We start from the raw sequence: 15,951 nt of genomic DNA on the forward strand, positions 1-15,951 counted from the left end.
ACCACTCGTCAATGTAAGTGCCCCCTCCTTGTCTAGACAGTCATGTGGACATACATGTGGTATTTGGTATGATATGTTAAGCCGATTTTACTTCAATTACATGAGTGATGTGAAGAGCCAACTGAAAACAATCAGGTATGTTTTTCGTTTGAAATTCCCTTTTTATTTTCAAATATTCTTGGGCAGAAATGAAGACGCCTGTGAGTTTCTTACTGAGTTTTTTTGTAAAGTGTACAAAAGTGATCAGGGCCTGATTAAGCATGCCAAGATATACGTTATGCGTACCTTGATATAAATTTTCAGTAGGTTAAATCTCTCCTGGAAGCTTGGTCGCATGTTTTTCCTCCCGACCTTCTTAGCATTCTGATGTCCCTTCCAGATACCAAGGGCGGTGTGAAAGAAGAGGATCACATTAATTGCCAAAAGTATTGCCATTGGGATACCGAATGCCATGAACCTCATGAAATCATCACCAACCCAACAAAGACCACCATATGAATAATCCAGCACTTCCGAATGGGTGATAGCGTCAATGCAGATACAAGGGATGACCACACAAAACGACACACCCGGGATGTACACTAGGTACCTAATGAGTGACTTTACACTCGTCTGCGCAAAGTTGAAGCTCCTGTTGTAACCAAACGTGTGGTGTAAATCGAAGGCAAGGCAATTGGTAGTGGCGAATACAGCTAACCAGCAAAAATGGGTAGTTGCAGAGACAACCTTACAGAGGATGGGAAAGCGGTATGCATATGAACCAACAACTGTCAGAAGTTGAGCAAGGAACAGGAACACACAAAGGAACATCATGAGTTTGTTATTGGTCAATTTCCGAAGAGATGGAAACATGATGTGAGTGGAGAGGGTCACTATCAAAGAAATGAGGGAGACAGTCACGCAAACAGTACTTAGAATGCTCTGAGAGTCGGAGTACTGTAGAAACTCCACGGAAGAGGTGATATTTATAACACCGCTATTCTCTAATGAAAATGAACACACTTGAATGTTTCCAGTTTTACTTATCCCAAATTCAGATTCATTGAATTGCATGCCAGACACCAAATGGACCAGGATTGTTTGATTCTCAGTTTGAAGCTGACGGAATTCCGAAGCATTCATTGTGATAATTGGACAAGAAAGAATCACTGATACTGGATCGGAAGCATTTTCCATGCGGTCAACACAAAACTGGACTACTTCTCTTATAGAAACCGTCGCATTGACATGCCAACGTTGCAACTGCGCCGTTCTTCTCACTTCAACAGATTTATATTTCTGTGCTGCATGATGTCCTCTGAATGTCAGATGAGGTTTTTTATTCAAGGTGACCTCGGAGACATCTTGGCCGTATTTCACATCCATCCATCCAAATTGACAAGGCATATCTTCATCACTGCAATACAGCTGGAACTGCAAAACCGATGCTCCACATAAATTACCTCTTGATGAATTATTAATTATTTTAACCAAGGTGGAATATGACATGTCGACTTGCACCTCAACCGTCATTTTTGTATTCACATCCTGTGCGATACACTGATCCACATCGGGGTAAACACGGACTAAAGAAAGTTCATCCAAGGATATCCCAAGGAATTCTGTGAGGCACTTCATCACACCTTGATTTTCTTGAAATAATTCACATTCTCTGATTGAATTGTTCAAGCCACCAAATTCAATTACAACACGATTCCCATTACACTCGACAGCCCAGGTACACTCACCGTTAAGAAGAGACAAGCCGTTTCTGCACGAAAGAGAACGGCATATCCCCGACAGAATGTCAAAGACAGCTCCTTCTTCGCATTCCACTGTTTCCTGCTGGACAAAAGTCTTATCAACTTTGAAATGGATACCGTCATTACCTTTAAAATCTACCAAAAGTGTGATTGGGAACCCTTTAGGTGTCGTCCCCTCCCCTATGATATAATGGAAACAAGAAGTGAACTCTGAATAGTGACGATCCGGAAGATTACACTTGAGACAGTATTCATTGAAAAAATATGGCATTTTCAAGGAAAGTGTCAACGGTGCCCGCAACCCTAAACCCACACAAGCATCAGCAATCGTATCATCTGCAAAATCTTCTGGACAACTTCGGACTTCGTTGAAGCATTCTCGATATGCAGGGGTTCTCTTGAACGAAGATTCATTATCGAATGTATAATTGCACACCCCTCTCTTGATTCTATCCAGCATTTCATCAGTATCTGTAGGTGAAACAGAGCCATCACTGCAGTTGAAAAGAACAGGCCAAGGTGTGATGTTGGCAGGTTGAAAACCATGGCAGATGGCACAATAGACATTTCTGAAAGTCACCCTGTACTCAAGAGACACTGGCACAATTGTCAGTAGGTCATCGGTGAAAGAAGCAGTGTCTTCACACCTTGCCTGTGTGTCTGAACTATTCCACTTTAATGGGCAACGTGTGACAAACCAATAACTCGCAGTATTTGCCTTAACGCATGAAAGCATGTTGGGGCGAACCGAATCAGGCACTTCTATGGTTTCCATGTTATCATCACCAACAAAGCCAGACATTCCCAAACCAACTCCAAATCCAAAGCTGAACCCTCCAGTGTCCTTGTTTTTGCACAGTAATTGGTAGTCCCAACAACAATCTTCAAAATGCTCGCATGAGTTGTCGCAGCTGCAGCTGAAGTAAAAGGCGACATAATTACAACCAAGATTCGAACATGAATGGTATTCGTTACAGATTCCGATCGTCATGTTTGTATTGTTGGCTTGAATGTATTCCATAGCACCTAGTAACCTATTTTCAACTGGAAAAAACACAACATGACAAAGCTGATTAAATATTGAGTTGCAGGTCAACATAGAATAATTTCCTAAAGAACATATTCATCTTTGCCCGGTTCAGACGGTAATGTCAATCGATTCATCAGGCCAAGTAAAAAAAGAAAGTTTATCGTCCGGGTTTTTTGAGAGCGGTGATGAGGTCCTTGCCTATTTGCTATCTTACTTTTTTTTTAAAAGAAGGATTTGCTATCTTACTTTTTTTTAAAGAAGGAGGCATTTTCTCGGCCCGTTTTTGACATCAGTGATGAGGGAGGTCCTTACTATTTACTATTTTTGGTTATTTTTTATTCAAATGATTGTCAGTCCATGTCAAGCTCAAAATATGTGATCGATGTATGCTCAATATTAATAACAAATGAGTAGAAATATATATATATTATTTATGTATAAATATCTACGATTGATTGAAAATCTATGGAAAATGTATTTTACGATAAAATATATTGATGTATTACTCATGTATACTGGTAGGCCTACTGTATTGTTGTAAAACAGAATGTTCATGTCAAGTGAATAATTAAACATTTTATATTATATATATGTACGGGTAAAAAATGCATGGGGGTCATTTTATTACCATGGAGTTTTGTTCAGTTTTCCAGAGCCAATCTCTTTTTTAGCTCTGGGTATGTTTTCGCATTACAGTTTCCAGCTGCTTGTTCGTTCACATAATGTTTAATACTGTTCAATTTTCATTCATTTTCAAAATTGATATTGAATATTAAATCCCTCATTGAATATTCGATGCATTGCCTGCTGACATTAGAAAACTCGCCAAAAAATTCAATGCATTTCACAAATTCACATGTCACGCCAGCACAGTCAATCACATCATCCAAGCACACATGAAGTTCATCCAACAGAGTCACAAGCACACAATCACCGTAACACACATCTAGGTACAGGCGCTATCACTCACCCAAAAAACCCCCGATGAAATACAAATTACGTCATTAAAATTGATTTATCTGTGCCATATTTCCAAAGCACGCGACGGATTAGTTCATATTCAGTAAGCGGGGTCCCCGAAAATGCACTAAAAATGAAGAAATCCGTGATCTTATCCGAGTTTGCAAACTTTATTTCCTCGATAATTTATGACGGTATCTTCAAAATTCCAATAAAACCAAATCAGATTTTTTTTTCTTTCTTGCAATTGCGGCGTTATCGGACTTTGCAGTTGTTTTTGAAGTTGCGAGAGAGATCCCAGAGTAATCCTGTGATTTTTTCGCTATTCAGCAGCCATAAAAATAGTTAATAACAAGAAAATTGATGCTGCAATCAAAAAGGGAAGAAAATAGTAAATAGCAAAAAATTTCATGCGGCGGCCAAAATTGATGCGCGCGAGGACGATCAGATACTTTCTTATTTTACTTGGCCTTATTCTTTTCAATATGGACCTAAAATTCATTTCAATAAAATCCAGTAGATATTCCAGTCATGAAAAAATAAACAGAATATACAGTTTAAATTGCAATCTGTGCTGTAGTTCTGGTTGTACACTTCACCTTATGATAACAAACGCATTTGCTTCATAGAAACCTAAGTTAAAACAAAGTGTAAGTGGCAGATACGTTAGAGTTTGAAGAAAAATTGTGAAAAATAACAAGAGCCTTCAACATCCCTACGCTTAAAATTTGTGTGTAGTTTTGGTAAATCCACCAAAATGCACCTATCACTATTCCAATTCATTGCTAGCTAATATGAATGGATATGCCCTATAACAGTTAAGATGTGGAGGATATGAAATGAAAATGTGTTTTACAGGATAAATTTTGCGATTTTACATGGAAATTTAACTTGATCGGGTCACCCGATCAAATTAAAATATCTGTGTGTTTTTGTCTTTCAATTAAATCCTATTCTAAATCATGGAATGGGCTGAAACTTTCAAGATATGTTCTTTGTCTGTAACTTTTGGATATCTAATCACTAAATTTATAAGATAAGTGCTTGAATGCCAATTTTTTTAATTTAAAACAAGCATCGCCGAGAGAGGGCGCTATATATCCAAGATTTGAATATTTGAAATTTTCTCAGAGAAGTGCAGTTGGAAAAATATCTAACGGTCTCTACGCTTCAGTAAGACTGTCATATTAGATGATATTCGATTATCAATCACATTGACCCTTTACCAAAGCTATACACAGGCTTTAAAATTTGCACCCTTAAAGGTTTATTTTTGCAACTTTCAGGGTGCATTTCCCACCATATTAAACCAAAGAGTTCGTTTTGCGACAGCCACCCTAAATAACAAGACTGTCGACACTTCTTCAGTTGCTGTTTCTCTATCGATTTTTTTGGTGTTTCTTACCTTAGTTAGGGGTCGAACCCGTTTTGATGTATCTGCAGATAAGATTCTTCCCACTTTGTCAGCCAGTAGTACTGATACCGGAAGAGGTTTTCTAGCGATTTTGAGCCAATACTTTAAATAGTCTAGGCTTTCACATCCTTACTGATTAATTAAACCGATGTCTATGGACAATTACACGCAAAATTTGACAGAATAAAGCCATATTTTGGTATGTATTTCCACTCTCCCATCATCTATGTTCCATATTAGAGCGAGATATATTATTTTGAACCTTCTCCATATTTATTTTTTTCAATTTTGAGTGACTGCCGCAAAGGAACCCCTCCCCCTTTTTATTGTAAATTTGTAAAAGAAAAAATATAAAGAAGGCTGAAGTACCGATCTGATGTCTTGCCTGCCTTGACGTAATTGGTTTACCCACGCATTCTAGCTGCGTTGACATTAGTCTGTGTACGGTTAGTTTCTTTGCAAAGACTTGTAACTTGTATGTTTACATGGATTTACGCAGCAAATTAATTAGTATTGATCATTTGATAATTTGGGTTAATTTTTTTATAAATAATTTTTCTATAACCTTTGAATCAATTCACTTTCATAAAAGATATGGCTGTAACATGTGAATATAATTATGATAATCACTTTTCTGTAGTTTTCTTTACAAGACTAATGAAGGTTCGTGATTTAACCTTACAAATTGAACCCCAGTCCGTACAAAGTGAACCCGTATGGATATAATATTAAACCCTCGTCGAGATAGGGGTAAAAAGGACAAAATTTGACCTTGAACTGCACTTTAATTCTTATTGTGCTGAGTAGAGACTTGAACTGTTTCGTCTGATAATTTCTAGTGGTCCATATCTTCAATTGTTTTCTAGTGATCTCGATTTCTTTTTCTCAATCAATATGACTATTCACTTTTTCATCTGACATTTTGAAATGATTCATGCATTCAATATATGGCTTCTACATATGCATTCCAATATGCAACAGCAATTACAAGTCAATTTTCTTTAAAGGTCAAATCCATCTCAGAAAAATATTGATTTGAATCAATAGAGAAAAATCAGTCAAGCACGATGCTAAAAATTTCATCAAAATCGGATGTAAAATAAGAAAGTTATGACATTTCAAAGTTTTGCTTATTTTTAACAAAATAGTTATATGAAAGAGCAAATGACATGCAAATGAGAGATTCGATGATGTCACTCACTCTCTATTTCTTTTTTTTATTGTTTGAATTATACAATGTTTCAATTTTACGAATTTGATGATTAGGACCTCCTTGCCTGAAGCACAAAATATCAAAATAATGGAATTCCACGTGTTCAGGTAGGAATGAAACTTGAATTCACATGACAATGACGAGAAAATCAAAATATTTCATATTTCATATGATAAAATAAAAAAGAAATAGTGAGTGAGTGATGTCATCAGTTCCCTCATTTGCATACCGACCGAAATTATATTACATCCGATTTTGATGAAATTTCAGTGTTATGCTTGTTGAATTTTTCTCTTTTTATTCAAATTAAGTTTTTGTTGGGGTGGACTTGTCCTTTAAAAGAATAATAATTTGACAATTGATTTGACGATGGTAAACTCACCTTCACTGCAATTTACACCAGTGTATGCTACATAGCAAACACATTTATAGCCAGCATCGTGATCAAAGCAATCGCTATTTTCGCTGCATGGATTCGATGCACAGTTGATCCCTGTAAAGACATTAAAATGGATTCTTTGTCAACTACACTCGGGTTAAGACAATGTGGATTGATATCAATATGTATCGTAACACTTTTGATAACAGCTCTAAATCTGAAGTGTAGATGCCAAGTTAAAGTGATCCTGGCAATATACAAACTTGTCCAAAAGCTACCCATCAAGCAAAATACGTAGTTTAGATAATGATAATAAGTAATGATACGTAGAATTTATAAAGGGTCTTTTTTATTTTGATTAAATGCTCAAGGCACTTAGAAAACAACAAAGCAAAAAGTAAGGATAAGTACAAAAAATGCACATGATAATTGAGGGAAATTTCCGTCTTGAAACCTATAGTACCTACTGAGTAACAAATGCAATTTTAAGTTGCTCTTAAAGGATGGTGCAGAGGATAAGAATTGCTTGGGATGATCACAAGGTGCGTACAGGTTGATACTGGCATCTTAGATACTTGTTTTAATCGGGTGCGGGTCCAAGGATAATTATGAATAACCAGGGGGGGGGGGGGGGGGGGGTTTCATGAACCTTTTTGTCTGACAAGTTGTCAGATCTGACATCTTTCCTTGATTCTGATTGCTGAGAGGCACTGTTACTATAGTAGCTGTCCGAATAAAATGGGACTTGTCGGATAAAACGTTTGACAAGTCCTTTCATGAAACGCTCCCCAGAAGTAGAATTTTGAAAACTATGCGATCGTTTATGGGCAACCAATAGAGGTCTTCGAGAACAGCCTGATCTGTGGTAAGTTGATTCAATCTATCTCATGTCATGCTTAGTGATCTAAAAGTTTGTGTATCTTCTTTGAAACTCTTTGAATTCATTGTCTAGAAATCTGAATTTTATCAACAGATTTTACACCAAAAGAGCATCTATGCAAATTGTATGTCATCTATGGCTCAGTGTGATTTAGGTATCATATAAAACATCAACACGCTGTATCATTATTAAGATTTAGTTATTATTATTATATTTTTTTTCGGGGGGGGGGGGGTAGAGATATAACACTTCCCGATTTGCCAAGTTATTGCCAAACAAAATAACTCGAAAGGCAATCTCAAAAATTCTGCAGACAATGTTTTTCACACTGCGCAGTATTTTTTTCCCATTTACGAGTGGATACCATGCGTGACCCCCTGTTACACCCACAAATGTAATAATCGCCCACAAATGTAATAACGCCCACAAATGTAATAACACTTTACCCACAAATGTAATAACACTTTAACCACAAATGTAATAATTTTTGATCGCCCACAAATGTAATAAAACTTTACCCACAAATGTAATAACGCCCACAAATGTAATATCACTTTACCCACAAATGTAATAATGCACTTTACCCACAAATGTAATAATGACTTTTACCACAAATGTAATAAATTTGAAGTGATTTTTGGTGAATTCGTTCTAAACTAATATCCTATAGTAATGCGTTCATATAGCACAAAAGTTCAAAGTCTTTTTTCCAGACCCGGTTAATGAAATATTACAGTACAAGTCCAATGCTTTTTGCAGACCCGGTTTTTCAAAATTATAATATACGTCCAAAGTCTTTTTACCAGACCCGGTTGTTTCAAAATTATAATATACGTCCAATGTCTTTTTTCCAGACCCGGTTAATTCAAAAATTATAATGCAAGTCCAAAGTCTTTTTCAGACCCGGTCGTTTCAAAAATTATAATATACGTCGGTGAGGGGTAAAGACAACACTCTAAGCCCAAGCATTTTAAGCGGGTTTAATTTTGAAGATTGGTCTCAGCTGTCATTTTTTCAATATTTCTTTATCTTTTAAATAACCGGGTCCAGACGAAAGACTAAGCATAATACTCGTGTTATTCCACAAGAATAAGAATATGAGTGTTTTGTTTTTAGGATTGTTTAAATCATTTTTTTAAATCACCGGGTCTGGAATAAAGACAACGCTCTAAACATGTGCTTTTCTACATGCATGGTCTTAATTTGGAGGATTGTTGGTTCTTAGATTCGTTGTTGGGGATTGAGTTTTATTGATTTTTTTATTCCTGAAATAATTGTGTCTGGAGGAAAGTCGATCTTCGACAATCGGTCTTCATGTTGTTCCATAGTAATTAGATTGGGTATTTGTTTTAGAATATTTGTAAAAACTATTTTATTTTTCAAATAGTAACCAAGTCTGGAGAAAGGATGTCTGCTTTACCCACGTGTTATTGCAATGTTTTGTAGGGATAGTAGCATTATTTAAAAAAAGGACATATTTTTACTGGGTGAAACTTTGGAAATTTGGTCTTGGATTTGAAGTTTTTCAGTTACTTTTTTAATAGCCGGGTCTGGAGGAAAGAGTACGTTTTAAAACTCGTGTTATTCCACGAGAATAAGAATATAAGGTCTTATGTTAGAAGATTTTTTTCGTAACTGTTTTAGTCCTGGAATAAAGACAACACTCTAAACCTCTTTTAAAACAGGTTCTTAGGTTGAAGGTTTGTTTGGTCTTAGACTTTGATTTTTTTAATTCTTACTATTAGCGTTTTTTTTTTTGAGAAAAATGGTCGGGCTGAAAGACTACGCTATATCCAGCATTAATAAGATTATGGGGTCTTTATACTGTTTTTAAACTGTTATTCATAATGTTTAAATAACAGGTAACCGGGTCTGGAGAAAAGACTACGCTTGATTCTCAATTTACTCTTAGTGCATATATTCACAATATACACCGTATAAGTTGAAACAACAACAAAGACATTAATTCCACCAGTTTTAATTAACTGGGTCTGGAGAAAAGACTACGCTCGATTCCCATTTTTTCCACAGGAATGTCATTATCGTATCTTAGTTTGGACTTATATTATAAATTTTGAAATAACTGGGTCTGGAAAAAGACTGGACTTATTAAAATTCTTGAAACAACCGGGTCTGGAAAAAAGACTTTGGACTTATATCACAATTTTTTAAACAACCGGGTCTGGAAAAAAAAGACTTTGGACTTTTATTATATTTTTTTAAACAACCGGGTCTGGAAAAAAGACTTTGGATTTATTTTATAATTTTTGAAACAACCGGGTCTGGAAAAAAGAATTTGCACTTGTGTGCTATATGAACGCATATAGGATTTTAGTTTAGAACGGATTCGCCAATAATCCCTTCAAATTTATTACATTTGTGGGTAAAGTCATTATTACAATTGTGGGCGATCAAAAATTATTACATTTGTGGGTAAAGTGTTATTACATTTGTGGGTAAAGTATTATTACATTTGTGGGCGTTATTACATTTGTGGGTGCAACACCCCCCCATAAAAAAAAACACTTTAAAAGGATCTCTTTTTCAAGAACACGTTAGGTACGTACCATAATAAGGGTGTCAAAAACACTAAAGTAATGAAAAGGGGTATTTATTTCGCTAGGAAAACTACTTGTTCACGGTCCAATTTGCGAGGGATATGACTCAAATATAATTCATAGATGATGTACGTTTTGCCCGAACACTACGTGTTGAGTCCGATTTGAGCGAGGTGTGTAGGATGGTACTCAGACAAGGTAAACTCGACGTAGTCGATTTGACAGTCTCATAGGCTCAATACACCAACCTAGAAATGTTCTTTCCGATGAAGTTTTTTTCCTGATTCGTGTTCCTATGGGGTCCTAGAACAAATTCAGCTTGGTTGCCAAAAGTTGCCGTTTGGGCAATTTTGCTAATTTGCATAAATCCAAAATGGCCGCCAGATGACATCTTGAAAACCTAATTTTTGAACCCCTGTCCACAAAATGATGAGTAATAACTCGTTTAAGGGGTTTAGAGATGTGTAGAATCGATTTCTGTAATCATTTTTGCAATATAAGGTCATCTTCAAGTCAAATCCAAGATGGCCGCCAGATGCCATCTTGAAAAATTGACTTTTGATCCCCTTGCCCCAGAATGACGAGTAATACCTCTGTTTAGGGGTTTTGGGGTGTGCAGAATCTCTTTCTGCTTTCTATTTTGCAATATAATGTTATCTTCAGGTCAAATCCAACATGGCCGCCATATGACGCCATCTTGAAATATCAACTTTTGAACCCTTTGCCCCATAATCATGAATAATAACTCTATTCGTAAGTCATTTGGTATGTTGATTCAATTCATGCTGTAATTTTGAATAATGGATAATCTTCAGATCAAATCCAAGATGGCCGCCAACCGCCATCTTGAAAAATTACTTTCGGAGGCTTATACGTGTTAGAACTAATGTAAAGGGATATCAGTAAGAATACTCATTTCTTTTATTAATTCTCAAGTTTTTGTCCCAGAATCATGAATAATCCCTCTTTTCGTGAGTTATTTGGTATGTTGATTCCATTTCTGTTAATAATTTTGCAATATAGGATCATCTCCAGGTCAAAATAATGCAACATGCCAACTAAACGCCATATTAAGAAAAAAAAAACTACTTCCGAGACTATTGAACCTTGAAGAAGTGCTCTCCCTAATAAGGTTGTTATGTATTGGAGCTCATGTAAGGGGATTTCAGTGAGATGATTCATTTCTTTTAATCACTCCATTTTTAGTTCGAGGTCAGGTCATGTCTAAGATGGTCAGATGGTTGATAGATTTCGTCATCAACCGCTTACATTAGAATGAAACCATTCAAGGTTTGGGCTATGATTTCGGGAGTTTTGATCCTTTTTTTATTTCTGTGCAACCATACTTTTCCAGTGAAATGACTTATTATTTGAATTGAAAAGTGATTTCTCCTTAATTTTTTTTCCAAAAAAATTAGTTAACTTATTAACTTCCTTTATAATTATTATTGGACTTTTCCTCCTGACAAGAGCCATTGACTTGGTCAGCAGGAGTGCATTCTCTAGCCTCCTGCAGAAGATAGGCTCCCCCAAGACTGTTCCACGGTCAGGATTGTTCTCATTTGTGAAATGTTTTACGGAAACGATGTCGCCCCTGCCTCCCAAGAGGAATATACATAAAAGCTGCCTGTCCTGTGCATGTAAGGGGTTTGGATCATCCATCAGCCTTTGAGACAGTCAGAAATCCTGATAGACTCAAGACACCGACTGTCTTCCAGATGTGTATATCAACAGCACACATTTGTCTGGTTGTTGTGGACTCCTCACCTACCTTGGACCGACTATATGTCTCTTGCCCCATTTCACAGGACCAGCATATAAGCATCAGGATTGTAAAATCTGTCACAGTCATCATGGTCATGGCCAAGCTCCTGCACGGAAGTCCTGGAAAACGTACGCCGACCAAGAAAAGTGGCTAAACACCTTCCATGTCAGCTGCCTCAGACGTATCATGCAGGTTAAATGGCAGGACAAAGTGAAAGATACAGAGGCCCTTCAGCGTACCTGCTGAAAAGCTTATTCTCGCTCCTTAGCCAAAGTCTCCTCAGGTGGTTGGGGCATGTTTGCCGAATGAAACGTTGGCGAATCCCTTCTTGGATTCGCCAAGGTAAGGTGAGCTGTGTGATTGGTCTCACCCCATTGGTAGATCACACCTCCGTTATAAATACCCCTGCAAACGTGACATAAAACTTGCCGGCATAGACACTAACACTTATGAAGGTGTAGATGATAGTCGCCATTCTATGGAGAGCTACTAAGTACAGGGGTCAAGACGTCAGAAAATAATCGGAATGCTAAATTGGCAGACCAAAGGCCTACTAGGAAGGCTAGGACAGCATCTCTATATAAACGTGTCTCAGCGCCATCCTCCTTCATCTGTAAAAATTTGCTCTAGAGACTCTGTGGTCTCTGTAGCTCTGTAGTCACTCTCGAAAATGCAAGGTCTAGCGCTACACCATCGTCTTTTAAGGCGAACTGATGCCTACCAGTCATTGGACACATTGATTTCGAAGAAATATTCATAAAACACTTTCAAATTCAAATAAGACCCTAAAAGCCTCTTCAGTACAAGGGTATGGATGGACCTTAAAAAATAAAAATACTCTCGAAATGGATCATAGCCCAAACCTAAAGAGGATTCATTCTAAGTTGAGCAATAAATGTTGAAATCTGACATCTATGATGTAACTTCACCTTGACCTTGAACTTGAGAATTGATAAAAGATTTAGTATTCTTACTGAAATCCCTTTACATTAGTTCTAACACGTATAAGCCTCGGACAGTAATTTTTCAAGTTGGCGGTCGGCGGCCATCTTGGATTTGATCTGAAGATTATCCTTTGTGCAAAATAACTGCATGAATTGAATCAACATACCGAATGACTCATGAATAGAGTTATTATTCATGATTTTGGGGCAAAGGGTTCAACAATTGATATTTCAAGATGGCGGCCATCTTGGATTTGACCTGAAGATGACATTATATTGCAAAATAGAAAGCATAAATGGATTCTACACACCCCAAAACCCCTAACTAGAAGTATTACTCGTCATTTTGGGGCAAGGGGAACAAAAGTCAATTCTTCAAGATGGCATTTGGCGGCCATCTTGGATTTGACCTGAAGATGACCTTATATTGCAAAAATGATTACAGTTATCGGTTCTACACATCTCTAAACCCCTAAAACGAGTCATTACCCATCATTTTGTGGACAGGGGTTCAAAAGTTAGGTTTTCAAGATGGCATCTGGCGGCCATTTTGGATATATGCAAATTAGCAAATTGCCCAAACGGCAACTTTTGGCAACCAAGCTGAATTTGTTCTAGGACCCCATAGGAACACGAATAAAAAAAAAACTTCATCGGAAAGAACATTTCTAGGTTTGGAAAATGTCAAATCGACTAACGTTCGTAATTAAGATCTTGTTTTGCTTGTTTAGGGGGTCAATTCTGGGACTACTTGTCAAGGGTACCGTTTTGTTTCCAATACTTGTTAAAGGAGTGGGAGGGGGGGGGGGGATTCACACGCCAATTATACAGGGGTGCATTTTCAGAACATGGAAAATACTTGTTAAAAGGTGTTTTCGAAACCCGATGGTCACGCATGGTATCCACTCGTCAATGGAAATGGCCCCCACTTTACCCTTTTAAATCAGTTCCATAGAGCCCCATTTCAGAGTTTCGAGAAGCACACCCCCATCAAAAAAAAATTTGAGTGCCGACAGCCCCCCCCCCTCGCAGCAACGGTATGACCGAAAAATGCATACATTCCAGTCAGTGGCGTATCGTGGGTCACGGCATTGTGGGGGGGGGGGGCACCAGCAAAAATTTGGAGTCACTTAGTGAGCGCGCGAAGCGCGTTCAGTTATACTGACCTAACAGAGAAATTTTAAGGAAGCACTTGTACAGTAATTGTAATCATGAATAACATACACATCTCAGTAATTAAATAATGCGAGCGCGAAGCGCGAGCTGAAAATTTTTGATATTCAGACCTAAAAAAATAATCGATTTTTTAAAATCATGATATGTACCTGTCTCGCTAACCAATGCGAGCGCGAAGCGAGCGGAAATTTTTGTACATATTGACTTCAAACAGGGAGATCTTAAGGACTATATTTAAGGAATCCCTTAATAATATTCATATCTCACCATAGTCATCTAATGCTAGTGCCAAGCGCTTGCTGATTTTGTTAGAATTACATTTGAAGCACTTATAATTCTTGTAATCATGAATAATATACGCATCTCACTAATCAAATATTGCGAGCGTGAAGCCCGAGCTGAAAATTTAGGAAATTCAGACCTGGAGAGGGGCATTTTAAGGCTTGTTTGTAGGAATTCACGAAACCATACGTGTTTCACTAACCGAATTATTCGAGCGCGAAGCGCGAGCTGAAAATTTTTGATAATCAGATCAGAAAAAGGGACATTGTAAGGACAGATTTTAGGAATTCATGGAGAGCAGACATATCTCACCAATCCACTGATGCGAACGTAATCATGGACAGGAAATGTTTTGTATTAAGACCTTAACATGAGGCAATCACTTTAAGTAGTCATGAAAAAGAAGCATATGTCACTACATAAAACAATAATATATTTGGTGTACATTGACTTGAAAACGGGAGGTTTTCGTGCAATCTCGTTAAACAGACAATGCGAGCACCAGGAACAATGAAGACATAGGCCCTGAGCAAATTATGTTTCATTAAGTTAAGAAAAAAATGTTTCCCATGTAATATAACATAACATAATTATAATATAATATACCATTATAATGCATGATAATTTCTTCTTTCCCCACTAAGTTTCTCTTCCTTTCTCCCTCTTTTTCTCCTTTTCCTCGTTTTTTTTTTGGTCAGCCTATTGGGGGGGGGGGGGGGTACGTGCCCCCCATGCCCCCCCTCGTAGTTACGCCACTGATTCCAGTAGGTTAATTGCTTTGATTGTTGTTTTTATTGCTATCGATGCTAATACATTTTTGTCTCGCCCACTAGAGGTGATAGCAAGACTAAGTGATCCAAATGACGTCACAAAGATTATGAAACATCACTTTGCAACAATAAGTCAGTTTTCAACCATACTTGGATTTTAGACGTATTTAGGGGTCTTGCATGCTATGGTGCAGTCGCAGGTCACTTGACAAGGTCAATTGTCATCTTGAGGTCAACGTTAAAGGTCAAGTCTACCCCTAGCAAAAATGTTGATTTGAATAAATAGAGAAAAATTAAACTTTCATAAATAATAAAAATAAGAAAGTTAGGCCTATGGCATTTTAAAGTTTCGCTTAATTTTTACTAAACAGTGAAATGCACAACTCAGTGACATGCAAATGAATCAGTCGATGTTGTCCATCACTCACTATTTTTTAGTTTTTTATTGTTATAATTATACAATATTTCATTTTCCAGAGATTTGACATTAGGGACCTACTTGAATGATTCATATAGTATTAAACATGCTAATTCCACATGTATAGGGAGGAATTAATCACTGTTTCACTTGATAATGAGGAAAAAATCACAATATTTCATATAATAAAAAAAAATAGTTAGTGGATGATGTCATCAGTCTCCTCATTTGCATACCGACCAGGATGTGCATGTAACTGCTTTGTGAAATTAAGCAAAACTTTAAAATGTCATAACTTTCTTCACTGTTAAAAAACCCTGATTTTACAGAAAAATAAAAGATTTTGCAGAAAGCAATACCAGAATCATTCTTTAAATTCATGAAACAGGAATTTTTCTGCAATTTAACAGAACAGGTCTG

General features: G+C 37.0%; 1 protein-coding gene across 1 annotated transcript in view; it reads right to left on the bottom strand.

Moving 5' to 3' along the window:
- Nucleotides 1-243: 243 nt before the first annotated feature.
- LOC121416728 overlaps nucleotides 244-15,951 on the bottom strand; it is a 46,598-nt gene continuing 30,890 nt past the window's right edge. The window contains exons 5-6 of the mRNA XM_041610187.1: nucleotides 6,742-6,852; nucleotides 244-2,786 (exon numbers count right to left, since the gene is read on the bottom strand). Of these exons, the coding sequence (XP_041466121.1) occupies nucleotides 244-2,786; nucleotides 6,742-6,852 (2,654 nt within the window). The remainder of the gene's footprint in view (nucleotides 2,787-6,741; nucleotides 6,853-15,951) is intronic.

This window comes from Lytechinus variegatus, chromosome 6, assembly GCF_018143015.1.
Source record: "Lytechinus variegatus isolate NC3 chromosome 6, Lvar_3.0, whole genome shotgun sequence".
Classification (NCBI taxonomy): Eukaryota; Metazoa; Echinodermata; class Echinoidea; order Temnopleuroida; family Toxopneustidae; genus Lytechinus; species Lytechinus variegatus.